Source organism: Ictidomys tridecemlineatus, assembly GCF_052094955.1.
Source record: "Ictidomys tridecemlineatus isolate mIctTri1 chromosome 12 unlocalized genomic scaffold, mIctTri1.hap1 SUPER_12_unloc_1, whole genome shotgun sequence".
Taxonomy (NCBI): domain Eukaryota; kingdom Metazoa; phylum Chordata; class Mammalia; order Rodentia; family Sciuridae; genus Ictidomys; species Ictidomys tridecemlineatus.
This window is the reverse complement of record NW_027520959.1, coordinates 236,234-250,746: the sequence shown is the minus strand read 5'-3', so window position 1 is coordinate 250,746 and position 14,513 is coordinate 236,234. Positions and strand designations below refer to the sequence as shown.

Here is a 14,513-nt window from a genome sequence, read left to right as displayed (position 1 = left end):
TTAGCAAGAAGAAATACAACTCCCAAAATGTGGGAGAGGGCATGATAGCAGAAGAACCCATTTTTTGTGTGTCAGGTTTGAAGTTTAAATATGGTTTTTGGTAGAGCATTGGTTAAAATCTATTTAAAATGAGTATTTAAAAAGGCATTCTTATTACCAACTAGGCTGAAGTTTGTCCTTTTGGTATCCCATCCTCCTTCCAGTGACTTCCAATTGGGTTCACCCCAAGGACAAAGAATTTGGTTGAAGGTATACCCACAAGTGAATCTCAAGTGTTCTTTTAATTTGAATAGGCCTTAATGGTGCTCATTAACATATCTATCCATTAATCTTCAGGTGTGGTTAAATAAGATGTCCATTATACAGCTGCCTTGTAATTTTACTATCTATTTTATTTTTTCTCAATCAAATTGAGCAAGAAACCTGCCTTTGAGAATGTAAAGAGAGCTGGAAATTTGAGATTTAATCTCAGACCTATAATTGCTAAACTATCAGATAGCCATTCAGGATTTGAGTTACTTCTTAGTCTACATTTAAAAAGCTCAGGAGCAATGAGGATGTGGAGTTCAAAACCAGCTTGAGCAAGTTAGTGAGGTTCTAAGGAACTCAGAGAGACCTTGTCTCTACATAAATATATAGAAAAAGGTTGAGAATGTGGGTCAGTAGATAAACACCTCTGGGAATAATTCCTGGTATAAAATAAATAAACATATATACAACAACAATAAACACTTAGAAGGAACAATAACAGGGGTCCCTAAAAAAGCCACAGCTTCTCTCACACAGTAACACAACTAATGAAGTTGGGGTACTCTTCTGATGATTATCTCAGTCTTCACCACATATTTTGGGGACATGGTAAAATAATGGCACACAGATGCCCACATAGGAATTCAGGAAGGCCCTGAAAACACCATACAATTATGGAACAAAAGACTTGAGGTCTCAAATACTGATCTAAGCTCCACTATAGTAGTCAGAGAAAACTAAAGGCTAAGCTGCCAAAGAGAGACCTTCTACCCACCAGACTCTGGAGACAATTATGAGTTTCCAGCCACCATTGCCAATCCCACTGGCTTCAAACAGCCTCCATATCAAGTCTCAAAATAAGAACACACACTTACCATTTTCTGGATTTCAGGATGCTTAGTGTTCCCCTTATTTTTTTTTAAGCTCCAGTGTAGCACAGAAACCTGGAAGCAAAGAAATGGATTCAATGAATGGCAGATTCCAAAAACAAAAAGAATAGAATACTGTGGAAGTCTGCCCCCTCATCACTGGCTGTGTCTTGATTGGGACAGTTCTCACCAAGAGACAGGTTGGAAAGGGCTTCAGGAACTTCCTCCAAAATTGAGGCTGGTAGTGACACCACTGGTAACTGGTGACAAGTCTTATTTTTTCACATGTTGAAGTTTGAACATTAGAGAAGCATGTTGAGGCAAGCATACAAAGCAGGGTTTATTTAGAAAAGAGTAACATAGACTTCTCCCACAAGGGAGAAGTGGGACATAGTTGATATCAGGGTATTCCAAGAAGCAAGGTGTTCTGCCCTTTTTATATGTCCTAGGCTTCCTTTGTTCTCCTGCCTTTGCACCCTTATCTTTGTCCTTCCTGAGGACATGTCTAGACCCAAAAATGCTTGGTGGGATGGCCTAAAGTTGAGAAATAGGTGGGTTTAAGGGGGGAGGGCAGGATGGAGTACAAGGACACATTAACAATCTTATAGCTCTCTGTAGGGAGGGGAAATTCCTGGGACAGGTTACCTTGGCAACAGGTTGGAGCAGGGGCAGTTTCCTGATAATATCCCTCAGGGGATAGTCTCCAACTTTCCAAATTCACTCAAAATTGGCTTCCTAAATTTAACCTGATTTGATTTATGTATCTACACTGTCTGTTTAATTCAGTAGGCCTACTCTTTGAGTGATAGTAAATTTCATCCAGATCAGAATCAAATAAGGACACAAAGACAGGTTTTTGTCTGCTCTGTTTCTGTTGATCAAACACTGGGGATCTACCACATGCAGGGGTGCATGCCTATAATCCAAGCAACTGGAGAGGCTGAGGCAGGACAGTGAGTTCAAAGCAAGCCTCAGCAATGGCAAGGCACTAAGAACCTCACTGAGATGATGTGTTTAAATAAAATAGAAATAGGACTGTGAATGTCCTCTCAGTGGTCATGTGCCCCTGAGTTCAATTGTCAGTAGAAAAAAAAAAATACTGGAGATCAGATCCATGGGTATTATTCACTACTAAGTCCCAGGACCACAGATGAATGGATTGAAGGATTAATAGTAACACAGATAGAGTCCTGGGGAAGGGTCTCAAATTCTCTTTTGATGGCTTTTCAAGTAACTGATATTACAATATTACAGGCATGCTCCACAGCTTTGGAATCTTTTTATTGATTTTATTCTTTGTTTTTATTTTTTTATTTTTTATTTTTTTTGCTGTGAATTGCATTAAATGCCTCAGGATAAAATTATTTCATGGCAGAATTTCCTCCCAATATTTAGATCTAGCCTAGACAGAAGTGCATTTATATAAAAATTAAGTATCACAACTACTTTAAAATTTTATTTAATATTTCTGTTCTCTGGCCTAATGAGAAAAGAGCTTGAGACTTCCACTCATAAGTAATTCCCTGAGGCAGCATTGTCCTACTCCTCTACAAAAATGGAGCAAAAATAAAATTTTAAAGTTTCTAGTTTAATAAAATAAACAAGAAGTGAACAGTGCCAGGTCTCTAGATCTCTCAGTATTTCTGAACCTAGAGTATAAGAAATTAAAAAATAAATTATTTGCAATTGTGCCTTGAGCATAATAATAGAATTATGATGTCTGTTTTTTCTTTGATATGGGGTACTATGAGAATATTAGCACAAATCACAGGCATTATGTCTATATAGATTTTTTTCTATAATTCAATACAGCCCATCAACAGAGTCAACTTCAAATTTAAATGAAAAAAATTTTAATTATTATTGCCAGTGTCCAGCCCTAGAAGGAATCCAGGGGTCCTGAAGTATGAATGGCATTGGGTACTGAAGGATATGTGGCCTCAGCTAAAGAAGAGGAGACAGGATGACGGGTTGCAAGTTACAAGCAGCCTTCAGAAGGATCTGATGCCCATAGTGGGGACTTTATATTTATACCTTTTTTACAGGTATTTACTCATTTAGTTAAAATAGCATCAAAGCCCAAAACTTCTTTCATTTACATAATTTTCAAGAGTTGCAATCTTTTATGACATATATTAACTTCATAAGATATTTAACAAATTGTTTAAAATATATCCCTGTAACTTTTGCCAATCACAATTAAGCTTTTACATTTTCACTTCAATCACTAAGTACTAGACTATGCAACTTGACTACCTGTATCATGACCTATTATTAACTTTTAACTTTAAAGCATACCTATGGTTATTGGTAAGCTTTTTTGCTTCTAAACTAAAATCTTAATAATACACACTTAAAAGAGTGAAAGCCTATTACTTAAAAGCCTACTACTGTGAACTGACTTTAAAATATATCTATATAAAATTTTACATTATTCTGTTTTTCCAAACTAATTTTCTTTTTTCACATGACCTATTTAACTGCTTTTTGAAAGAGTTTCTTTGGTCCTTCATCAAATTATGAATTCTTATCTCCTTATAATTTTTAATTAAACAGCAGGCTCTGCACTTCAACTCATTTGCTATTACTATTAACTATGTGATTCCTATTTTCATCATGAATTCCTGTGTAGGGCAAAGAAGGCTCTGTTAGTAAAAGGAATGTATGTTGGACAGGTTGTGGCTTTAGAATGAGGAGCTTAGTGTAAATTGTTAAGCTTTTCTCAGGAACCTTGATTTGCAATCTTTTCCCTGTGAATATCTTAAGAAAAACACTATTGTTTGTATTGTCAGAGATACTAAAATACATCTCAGGACATATCTTATTTGTATCCTTAATCTCATTCGGGGAATTTTTCTGCAATCTCAGGAAACATGTACTTTTATTATTGACTGTTGTATGCCCTATTATCTATCTCATGAGTATCATAAACAAAACACTAAAAATTACCCATGGTGGTGCAGCCCTGCCACAGGATCCACCACACTGTGACCCAGTCAGACAGGAGGTGCAGGAACATCTTCACCACACTGTCTATAAGATACCAGGTATTTTCCACATAGAAACTAGCTGGTATCTTGTGATTGAATTGTAGCATCCAGTCAATAGTGAGTGGATTATTTATCTGTCATAGGATAACAAGTCATTCTAAAATGTATTCACTCACTGGACCCCTGAGCCAAATCTCAATCCCTATTTTGTATTTTATTTCGAGAAAGATTCTCACTGAGTTGCTTAACACCTCATCTTTGCTGAAGCTAAAACTGAACTCATTATCCTCCTGCTTCAGCCTTCAAAGATACTGGGATTACATGAGTGCACCATTGCACTCAGCTCTGTTCACATATTTAATTCCAGCATTCCCTCTTTGTTTTATCAACTGTTTTTTTTTTTTATTTCTATTGTACATTTCAAATAAATGCAGTATTCTCCAAGAACTGGATGTCAGATTAAAGATTTTGGTTTTTCTTTGTGAGGATTTCACATGAGAGAAAAGCAGACAAGTGTAACTTGACAGTTTTAAAAATAAGAACAATTTATCTCTGTTCTTTGTCTTCCCAGGTAAAGACACCTTATCACAATATCTGATTTGAAATTCCTTCTTTAAGAATTTCTGGTTTCATGTGTCCTCATCCTAACATCCTATATTGTCCTATTTGTGGGTTTCATAACTGCTTAACAAAAGGTTTGAACAGCCACCATGTCTAAATTCTTTTGGAGGGCCTAGTGAATATCATCCCCTGTGTCTTTTCCCTCTAGAGAGCAGTATAAACTATGAAGTGAAGGCACTCCAGGGAGTCTCTGATAGCCCTTCAGCTGGCAAGGATCTTTTAGTGATACAGGGCTGGGACACTCAGAAAAACTGAGATAGAATGAAGACCACCCCCTTCAAATGCAGACTTTTTTTTTTTTCAATCGAGATATAAGTTTCCAAACTTATCAGAGTGGCAGGCAATGAGTTTATTAGAAGTGATGTGAAGGGGGAACAGGGTGAAACTCGGACAGAAGAAAGTGTGTTCTCTCTAAAAAGATAATAGCATGGCTCTCTTGAACTTCAGTTTTTTTGAAGATCTAAAAAAAGATCAAAAAGAATCTTGACCAGATACACTTCTTGACTTTGAACTGACAGTAGGATAACATAAAACTCTCAAGTATCCTCTGCCATGACAACTTTAGGTTAATTAGGTTCATGTTCACCATTTCTAATTGAATTCTTAAGCACTAATTCCAGGAAACCCCTTTGAAATAAAAAAATTTATTTACATTCCAGTCCTCAGAGGGTCATGTTCTTCTCCTGTAGATTCTCAGCACCACATAAAAATAAGTAAATAAATTAAAGGTATTGTGTCCATCTAAAAAAAACTAACACCAGAAAACTGGGCACACAGGTGCCTATAATCCCAGCTACACAGGAGACAGAGACAGTAGAATGATAAGTTCAAGGCAAACTTCAGCAATTGAGACCCTGCCCCAAAATAAAAAGGACTGGGGATGTAGTTCAGTGGCAGAGCATCCCTGAGTTCAATCCCTACCACTGCAAAAATCAAAAGAAAGTAACAAAAAAAATAACACTTAGGATTTGCTCTCAGAAATTATTTCACAGATTTCAACAAAGTAAGGTACCCCAAACATTAGTTTCTGCTAGTTCCTCTTTTTTTTTAATCTTTATTTATTTATTTTTATGTGGTGCTAAGGATCAAACCTCATGCTTCATATGTGAGGGAAACACTCTACCAATGAGCTACAGCACACTTCTCTGTGCCTCAATATCTTTATGTCTCAGGGAGAAAATAATTTAAATGACAATCTTCAAAGAAGCATATTTTATGTATAAAAATTTTTAAATATGGTAAAAGAAATAATTAAATCACATGCAGAGAGTAAATGAGAAAAAGAAGTAATGAAGAAAGAGCAGAAAGATCAATAAATAAACAACAGAAAAAAGTAGAGAAAATAGAGAAAAATAAACTAATTAAATGCTGGTTCTTGGGCTGGGGTATAACTCAGTAGTACGGTGTGTACTTACCATGTATAAGGCCCTGGCTTGACCCCAAGCACACACACACACACATACACAAAATAAATAAAAAATAAATAAATAAATAAATAAATAAAACACTGGTTCTTTGAGAAGACAGAAAAAAAAGTGGAAACCTCCAGTTGGGCTAATGAGGGAAAAAAAGAGAATATACATATTACTAATATCAGGAAAGAAAAAATGATATCACCATAGTTTGTAGAGATATGGAAAGGACATATGCCAATAAATCTATCAACCTAAATAAAAACAACAAATTTCTAGAAAGATACCACCAAACTCGCCTACAATGAAAACCTGAATTGAGTAGTCACAGGTTTATATTTAAGAGAATTTGTATTTAAAAAAAAAAAAAAGGAGAGTGCCAAGGCCAATGTCTCGGCTTGGCACCAGAATCACGAGGCCCTCACAGCTTTGTAGGTTCAAACAGCAATTCTTTATTCCAGCTCTCACACCACCTCCACACAGGTCCAGGGGCAAGCGCGTTCTACCGTCTCCCGCACAAACCACCTACTCCACGAGGCTCTCTCCAAATCCCATTTTAATCTCACGAGAACTCAATGGGAACAAGCAGCAGGAACACCCTAATCCCAGCAATAATCTTCAACTTCCAACTTCCCTAAAACCCATTATCTTAAACTGGCAACGCCTTAAACTCAAGGAGCCGGTTACTTCCTCAAACCTGATCAGCTCTAAACCCACCTTGGTCCTTGAGCAAGGTCACCTTATTAAAGCATGCATGCAATGTTCCATCAAATGTCCTCTAAGCAGCATGGGGTACGCTTGGCAAGGAAATTTCGATGCGTCATTCCTACTTGGTAATGGCCCTCAGCAGGAGAGAATTAAACAACAGCAGATGGGGTAGAGAGGGAAAATGAGAGGAAAGGGGAGGGTGAATAGTAGGGGATAGGAAAGTTAGCAGAATACAACAGTCATTAATATGGTATTATGTAAAAATGTGGATGTGTAACTGATGTGATTCTGTAACTTGTATTTTGGGTAAAAAATGGGAGTTCATAACCCACTTGAATCAAATGTATGGAAGATGATATGTCATGAGCTTTGTAATGTTTTGAACAACCAATAAAAAAAAAGTACAAAAAAAAAAAACTGGAGCTTGAAAATCTTCCGTTAAAATTTTTTTCAGATCCAGATAGCTTCACTGGAAAATTCCAACAAACATGTAGGGAAAAAAAGAATTATACATGTTCTATAAGAAAACTGAAAAGGAGGAAATACTTCCTAACTTATTCTGAGGCCAGCATTAACCTGCTATCAAAGCCAGAAAATGACATTACAAGAGGTTGTGATACCTCTCATGAACACAGGTGCAAAATTCTATACAAAAATTGTGGGGAGAGTGGGGGGTTGTAAAAAGGGATACAACCCAGGGCTTCACACATGCTAAGATAATGCTCTAATGTGGCTAGGCTAATGCCACATCCTCAGTCCTTTTTATTTTGATACAGGGTCTCACTTAGTTACCCATCATAGCCTTGAACTTGTGAACCTCCTGCCTCAGAGTAGCTGGGGTTATAAGTGTATTCCACCACATCCAGTTCCCAAGCAAAATTTAAATGAATTAAATACAATAATATATAAAATGAATAATACCTCATGACTAAATGAGATTCATGCTAATATTTCAAAGCTGGTTTGCCATTCAAAACATATTACACATCATTATATTAGCAAACAAATAATAACAATCCAATACCCATTCTTAGTTCAAAAACAACAACAATAAAAACCTTAGGAATACAACAGTCTCTTTCTGATAAAAAAAAAATCCACAAAATTAACCTATATTTAACAGCACACATAATTTAAAAAAGATTGAATGTTTTTCTTTTAACATAAGGAACAAGATAAGGATGACCACTCCCATCATTTCTATCCAACAATATACCAGAGATTTTGCTTACTTTAATAAGGCAAAAAAAAAAAAAAAACTGACAGTCAAGTGAGAAAGGAAGAATTCAAGCTATATTTTTAAATGATGAGATTATCTATATAGGAAAATCTAATGAAATATACCCCCCAAAAAAACTACTGCTAGAAGGTGAGTTTGGCAAAGCTGCATGATACCAGAGCTAGATATGGAACTGAATTGTTCTGTTGGTAATGAAAAATTTTATATTGAATTTTTTAAACATACTATAATAATACCAAAAATGTCAAATATTTAAGACAAATTTGAAAGAGATATGCAAGACTTCTACTTTTAAAAGATTGCTGAGAGAAATTAAAGAAAATCTAAACAAATGGGAAGAAATAACATGTTCATTTGTTGGAAGACTCAATGATGTTAAGAAGTCAATTCTCTCCAAGTTGATTCATAGACTCAGTATCTCAGAATCTCAGCAGGCTGTTTTGTATAAACAGGTAAGCTGATTATAAACTTCCAATGCATATGCAAAGGACCCAGAACAGTCCAAAGAACTTTGCAAAAAAAATCATAAGACAAACACTATTACAAAGGTAAAGTAATTCAGACAATGTGGTACTGATATAAAGATAAACAAGTAGATCATGGTACAAAATAGAGGCCAAAATAGATTCATGTACACAGAAAACTTATTTTGGCAATGGTACAAAGGCAATTCAGCAAAGAGACACTGTTCATTTTTAATAAATGTTGCTGGAAAACTAAAAACCCATATACAATAACTCATGAATTTTTGCCCCTGTTTTGTACCACATACAGAAATTAACTCAAAATGGGTCATATTCCTAAGTGTAAAACCTAAATCAATAAACCTCCTCAAGGAAACAGGAGCTAACTTCTGTGACTTGGGGTTAGGCAAAGAGTTCTTAGATATGATACCAAAAGTGCATTAAAGAACAACTAGTAAATTGAATTTCATCAAAATTAAGAACATCTGTTCTTTGAAAGACACTGCTAGGGGAATGTAAAACATGTCAGCCTGGGACAAAATATCATAAATCTGATAAAGAATTTGTATCCAGAATATAAAAAGAACTTTTAAAACTTAATAAATAAGAAAAACAAATACCCCAATAAATAATAGCATACAAGATTTGATACTGTACCAAAAAATGGCAAATAAGCACATAAAAATATGCTCAACATCATCATCAGCCAATAGGAAAATACAAATTAATATCACAATGAGAGGCTGGGGTTGTGACTCAGTGGCACAGCACTTGCCTTGTACATATGAGGCAATCGGTTCAATCTTCAGGACTGCATAAAAATAAATTTAAAAAATTAAGGTATTGTGTACATCTGCACCTAAAAAAATATTTTAAAAATCACAATGAGGTAATACTATGTATCTATTAGAGGAATAAAATTTAAAAAGACTACCACAGTAAGTATTTAAGATAAAGACTTGGGGCAACTGATTCTTCATTCACTGCTGGTAGGAATGTAAAAGGAAACGACAACTTGGAAAACAGTTTTTCAGTTTTAAAAATTAAAAATACCCTACCACATGTTCTACTTATATCACTTCTGGGTATTTTCCAAAGAGAAAAGCGAGCATAAATCCACACAAAGATCTGTAATATAGTTGTTCAGATATATTTAGTTCTAAGAGCCAAAAGCTGAAAACACCCAAATGGCTGTCAATGTTGAACAGATACATGCATACAATGGAATACTTTGAGCACTCAAAAGAATAAACAACTGGTATAATCAGAAACAGAGACAAATCTCAAAATAATTACACTGAGTGAAAGAGCCAAAAAAAAAAAAAAGAGTACATGTGATATAAATTCATTTACATAAAACACTAGAATAAGTAAACTAACCTATAATGACAGCAGATCAGTAGGTTGGTGGTTGCCTGGAGAAAGGGACAGAGGACCATGAGGAGAGAAAAACATAGAAATTTGGGGTGGTGATAGATCTTTTCATTCTCCTCATTGTTATGATGGTTTCTTGGGTGTGAATATGTGTCAAAAATGATTAAATCATACACTTTAAACGTGAAGGTTATTGGATGTCAATTATACCTCAATAAAACTGTCTTTAAAAAGAGCTACCTGAATTATATAATATCAATTTTACATTGTCCCTTTTCTGTTAGCATACCGAAAATTTTCACTGTAGCAAACTTACTCATATAACTGCTTCAAATACACCTTTTCCTTTGAAATTTACTCTATATAAACACGACTGTAAAAGTAAATTACTGGATTATGGATGTGGCTCAAGTGGTAATGTGCTCACCTAGCATGGGTGCGGTGCTGGCTTTGATCCTCAGGACCACATAAAAATGAAATAAAGATGTTGTACTCACCAAAACCTAAAAAACAAAAATTTAAAAATTCTCTCTCTCTCCTCCCTCCCTCCCTCCCTCTCTCTGTCTCTCTCTCTCTCTCCCTCTCTCTCTCTCTCTCTCTCTCTCTCTCTCTCTCTCTCTCTAAATAAACCTAAATTACTATTGGATAGAAAAGTTAACAAATTGATCTCCCTGGATTGCACAGTTGTCTGTTTACTGGCTTCAAATGAACTCTGAATGTTTAGCTAAACTATCAGTACTGTAGGCTCAGTCACTGAATACTGAAAACACTGTGTTTGAAAGCAGCCCTAAAGAAATTCATTAATTCAAATAAATGTTTACTGCACATGTGCTCTCTGTATGTTATGGTTAAAAGGGCTGGATTTTTTGAAGAATGGACAGTACCAAATTAAAAATTATTCCACGGAATAATTTGTAAGGTTTAGCAACACTTAAATCACATAACGAAAGAATAGCAATGGAAGAAGACCACAGACAGCGAAGAACAATGACTCTTCTAATTAAAGGTTAAAATAATAAATTTCAATAACATGACTGAAGAACTGTATACTAACATCTTAGAATTCCAAAATGACAAGTATCTCTCATATCTTAAGTGAACTCAGAACAAAGATTAAAAATTACTTCCACACACAGCAAGTATGGAGTCTGCCAGCTCTAAGTAGTCATTCTGGCTTAGAAATATAAAAGGATATGAAAAGACAGACCCCAAATTATTATTTTTTTAAATATCAATAACAAATAGAAAGTTTTAAGTAAATTCTCTAACAGTTGGTATCAAAAATAATATTCTGTAACAGCATATTCTTCATTACTGAACTCAGCTAACTGGACCAATAATGGAAATTACTATATTTTATAGAAGATGCAAGCTTAATTATTCACCACAAAAAAAACCATCCATAGCTCTGCCATAATATACAAGACCTTTTACAGCATAGCAAGGGCAGCCATTTGAAAACCTTACACTATCTTTTTCCCTTGCAATGATAATACCGTTTAAGGTTGTTTATCTAAAAGAACCCAACATCTCCTCCATTTGTGTACAATGAATTGAAGCATTTTCTTCTGTCATGTATAACTGATTACAACTAATGAGTAATTTGAAAAAAGAACCCAGGAACTCATGCCAGGTACCCAAAAATCTATAAAAATCATTTGTTAGTGGTAACTGTGGATGGTATGTGCTTCAGATTCCCTTAAAAATTTACTCTTCTTCTAAATTTATTCAGATTCTTCAAAACTGTCATGTTTTGTGTTCTCAAAGGTATAATTTTGCTAAACAATGAGCTTTTAATGAATTTTGACTGACATGATTTCTCTACACGTCTTTCAAACACATCATACGCAAATTCATATCTACATTAAACAATACTAATCCTGAGTGTTCAGTAATCATGGAATCTAGACAATGAGTTCTGCAAGCACAATATTCAAGTATTCTTATCTTCACTGAGAAGCAATATGCTAAACAAAAGATGAAGAAGACAACCATAGTATTGAGTTATTGCATCTTCTATTTATTGATTTTTTTTGGAGTTTTACAAATGAAAATTGGTAAATTGGTGAAAAAAAAGCAAAGACATTTAACCACTTATAATTAAAATTATGAAACATTAAATCTCATCTCTGATACTGATTGTAATTAATGTTGTGAAATAACAATACAGCTTGAGTTCCATTGAAGCTAAGAGCCAAATTATGGTTCCTCTTGACACCTCCACTGTCAATTACTGCCCTCCTGTAGCATTTAAATTTGAAGAAAACCACTGTATCTTACAGTAATTTAAAAAGCTGAGATGCTATAACTTAATTTAAATTCTTAGAAATGTCTATTACAACTTGCTAAAAGACACTCGGCAACTGAATGTTTTTTGTCAAAAAAAATTAAGTAATTTTTTTAAAAGGCTCACATATACTGCAGGGAATAGGAAGATTTGAGACAATAAACATAATTGTTAAAAACACATTGGTGGGCTGGGGTTGTGGATCAGTAATAGAGCACTCGCCTAGCACATGAGAGGCCCTGGGTTCAATCCTCAGCACCTCATAAAAATAAATAAAGGTATTGTGTCCAATTACAACTAAAAAAATAAATAAATATTTTAAAAATTGGTCTTCAATATTCCAGGGTTCTACATGCATGGATTTGACCAACTGTAGATCAAAAATATTTGGGAAAAAACATGCTTTTGTTCTGAACATGTAGAGACTTTTTGGAGGGTCATTATTCCCTAAGTAATACAACATCACAATTATTTACACCATATTTATACTATATTAGATATTGTAAATAATCTAGAGATGATAGAGAGTACATGGAAAAATGGGTATAATTTACATGCAAATATTACATCATTTTATATAAGAGAGTTTAGCATCTTCAGATTTTGGTGTCTAAGGAGGGTTCTGAAGCCAATTTCCCAAATACACCAAGGGACAAACAAATATGCAACTGACTATGATATTGTGTTATATGATAGGGTGGTAGGACAAAAATATTTAGCCTCTAAGTTAATATAATTATATTTTTGCCTTAATTTTTTAAAAGAATCAAGCAGCTTCTCCCAAGTGGAGAGAAATATTACTAATTTATATAAAAAAAATTATGTTTTTATAAAATTTAATAATAAAAATTATGGCATACCTAAGCTAAAAATAATTTGGCTTTACTGAATATGGAGTGAAGACAGAATTAGAAACACAGTCATCTCAAAATTAAAGAGTAAAAATATTAAAGTTGAATTCCATTCTAGGCTGGTATTACAAAAACTATTAAGATATAGGAATCAGGAGTCAGATTTCAAGATGCCAAAATATTAAATTTGTAATCATTTTATTTTTGAATAAGAAATGGAACTACATTAACTTCTGCTACTCAGAATACACAATCTTGACATCAACTGAATTCTTACTTTTAAGGTGAACTTTCAGTCCTTTCCATTCACAAATAAGACCTGATTTATTAAGTTCTCTGATTTGTATCTCTAGAGTAGATCACAGCACATTTTCTTAGTACAATATATATTGTTCCAAGTGTTTTATAAACATCTTTTGTGAGAGTTTACAGGAGTGATCTGAAATCACTTCCAAGATTCCATCCTATAACTCAGTTATTCTTAAAAAAAAAAAAATAGAGATTCTCTGCCTTATCACTTTCATTTACCTATTCATCACAAGTCTGATTCTAATCTGCCCCTCACACACACACAAAATCACTGACAGGATTATCAACAGAAAATTACAGGCATTAAATTCTAGGCAGGGCAAAAAGGCACAATTTTGTTACTTAGACATGAAAATTACAGGTCCACACCACAACTGAACTTTCATAAAAGTCTTTTAGCCAATAAGAATAAATCTCAAGACTTATCAATCACTTAGCTCTACATGGGGCTCCTAAATCTATATTTCTTGATCAAATGATCCATCCTATGCCTGCTATGCATGGCTACCTATATGCATTCATTCACAGATGTGCCAAGTACAGTAATGCTAGGCTCTGAAAGTCATAGCAAAGAAAAGAACCAGTCCCTAGAGAGGCTTCTATTAGTGAATAGAGTCAAGTGAATAGTCACAGGAACATAACATCTGGGCAGTCACATCCCAAAGTAAGCTGGTCTAAAAGTGAACTCGGTTTACTTCATGCATTCTAGTCTACTCACTTGTGAACCTTGATCTTGCACAGAAATGCTATCATGATAGGCTACTCAGGCCACAAACTTTTGAGGCATTTTCAACCTTCTGCTTCAAATCTTAATAACTGCCCAAGCCAGATTGAATTAAAAAAAAAAAAAAAACAGATGGCTCTGCTCCACAATGCTTCCCAAATTCTGGGAATGCTAGTGATGATAGCAGAGAGTTCCCAGCAAAGCTTCTGCCTTAGCAGGAGGCAATAAAACCAAACCTACAAGTAATCTTGGGGGCTGGGGTTGTGGCTCAGTGATAGAGAACATGTCTAGCATATGTAAGCCACCAGGTTTGATTCTCAGAACCACATAAAAATAAACAAAATAAAGTTCATCAACAACTAAAAAATATATATACATTTTAAAAAAAGTGCTCTTGGGATTTTAAAAAGTATGG

At 34.6% G+C, this 14,513-nt stretch overlaps 1 protein-coding gene across 1 annotated transcript in view; it reads right to left on the bottom strand.

Moving 5' to 3' along the window:
- Window positions 1-14,513, bottom strand: part of LOC144372293 (uncharacterized) — a 75,201-nt gene that overhangs the window by 52,126 nt on the left and 8,562 nt on the right. Inside the window, exon 2 of the mRNA XM_078035649.1 lies at window positions 1,125-1,193. Within this exon, the coding sequence (XP_077891775.1) occupies window positions 1,125-1,127 (3 nt within the window). The 5' untranslated portion in view covers window positions 1,128-1,193. The remainder of the gene's footprint in view (window positions 1-1,124; window positions 1,194-14,513) is intronic.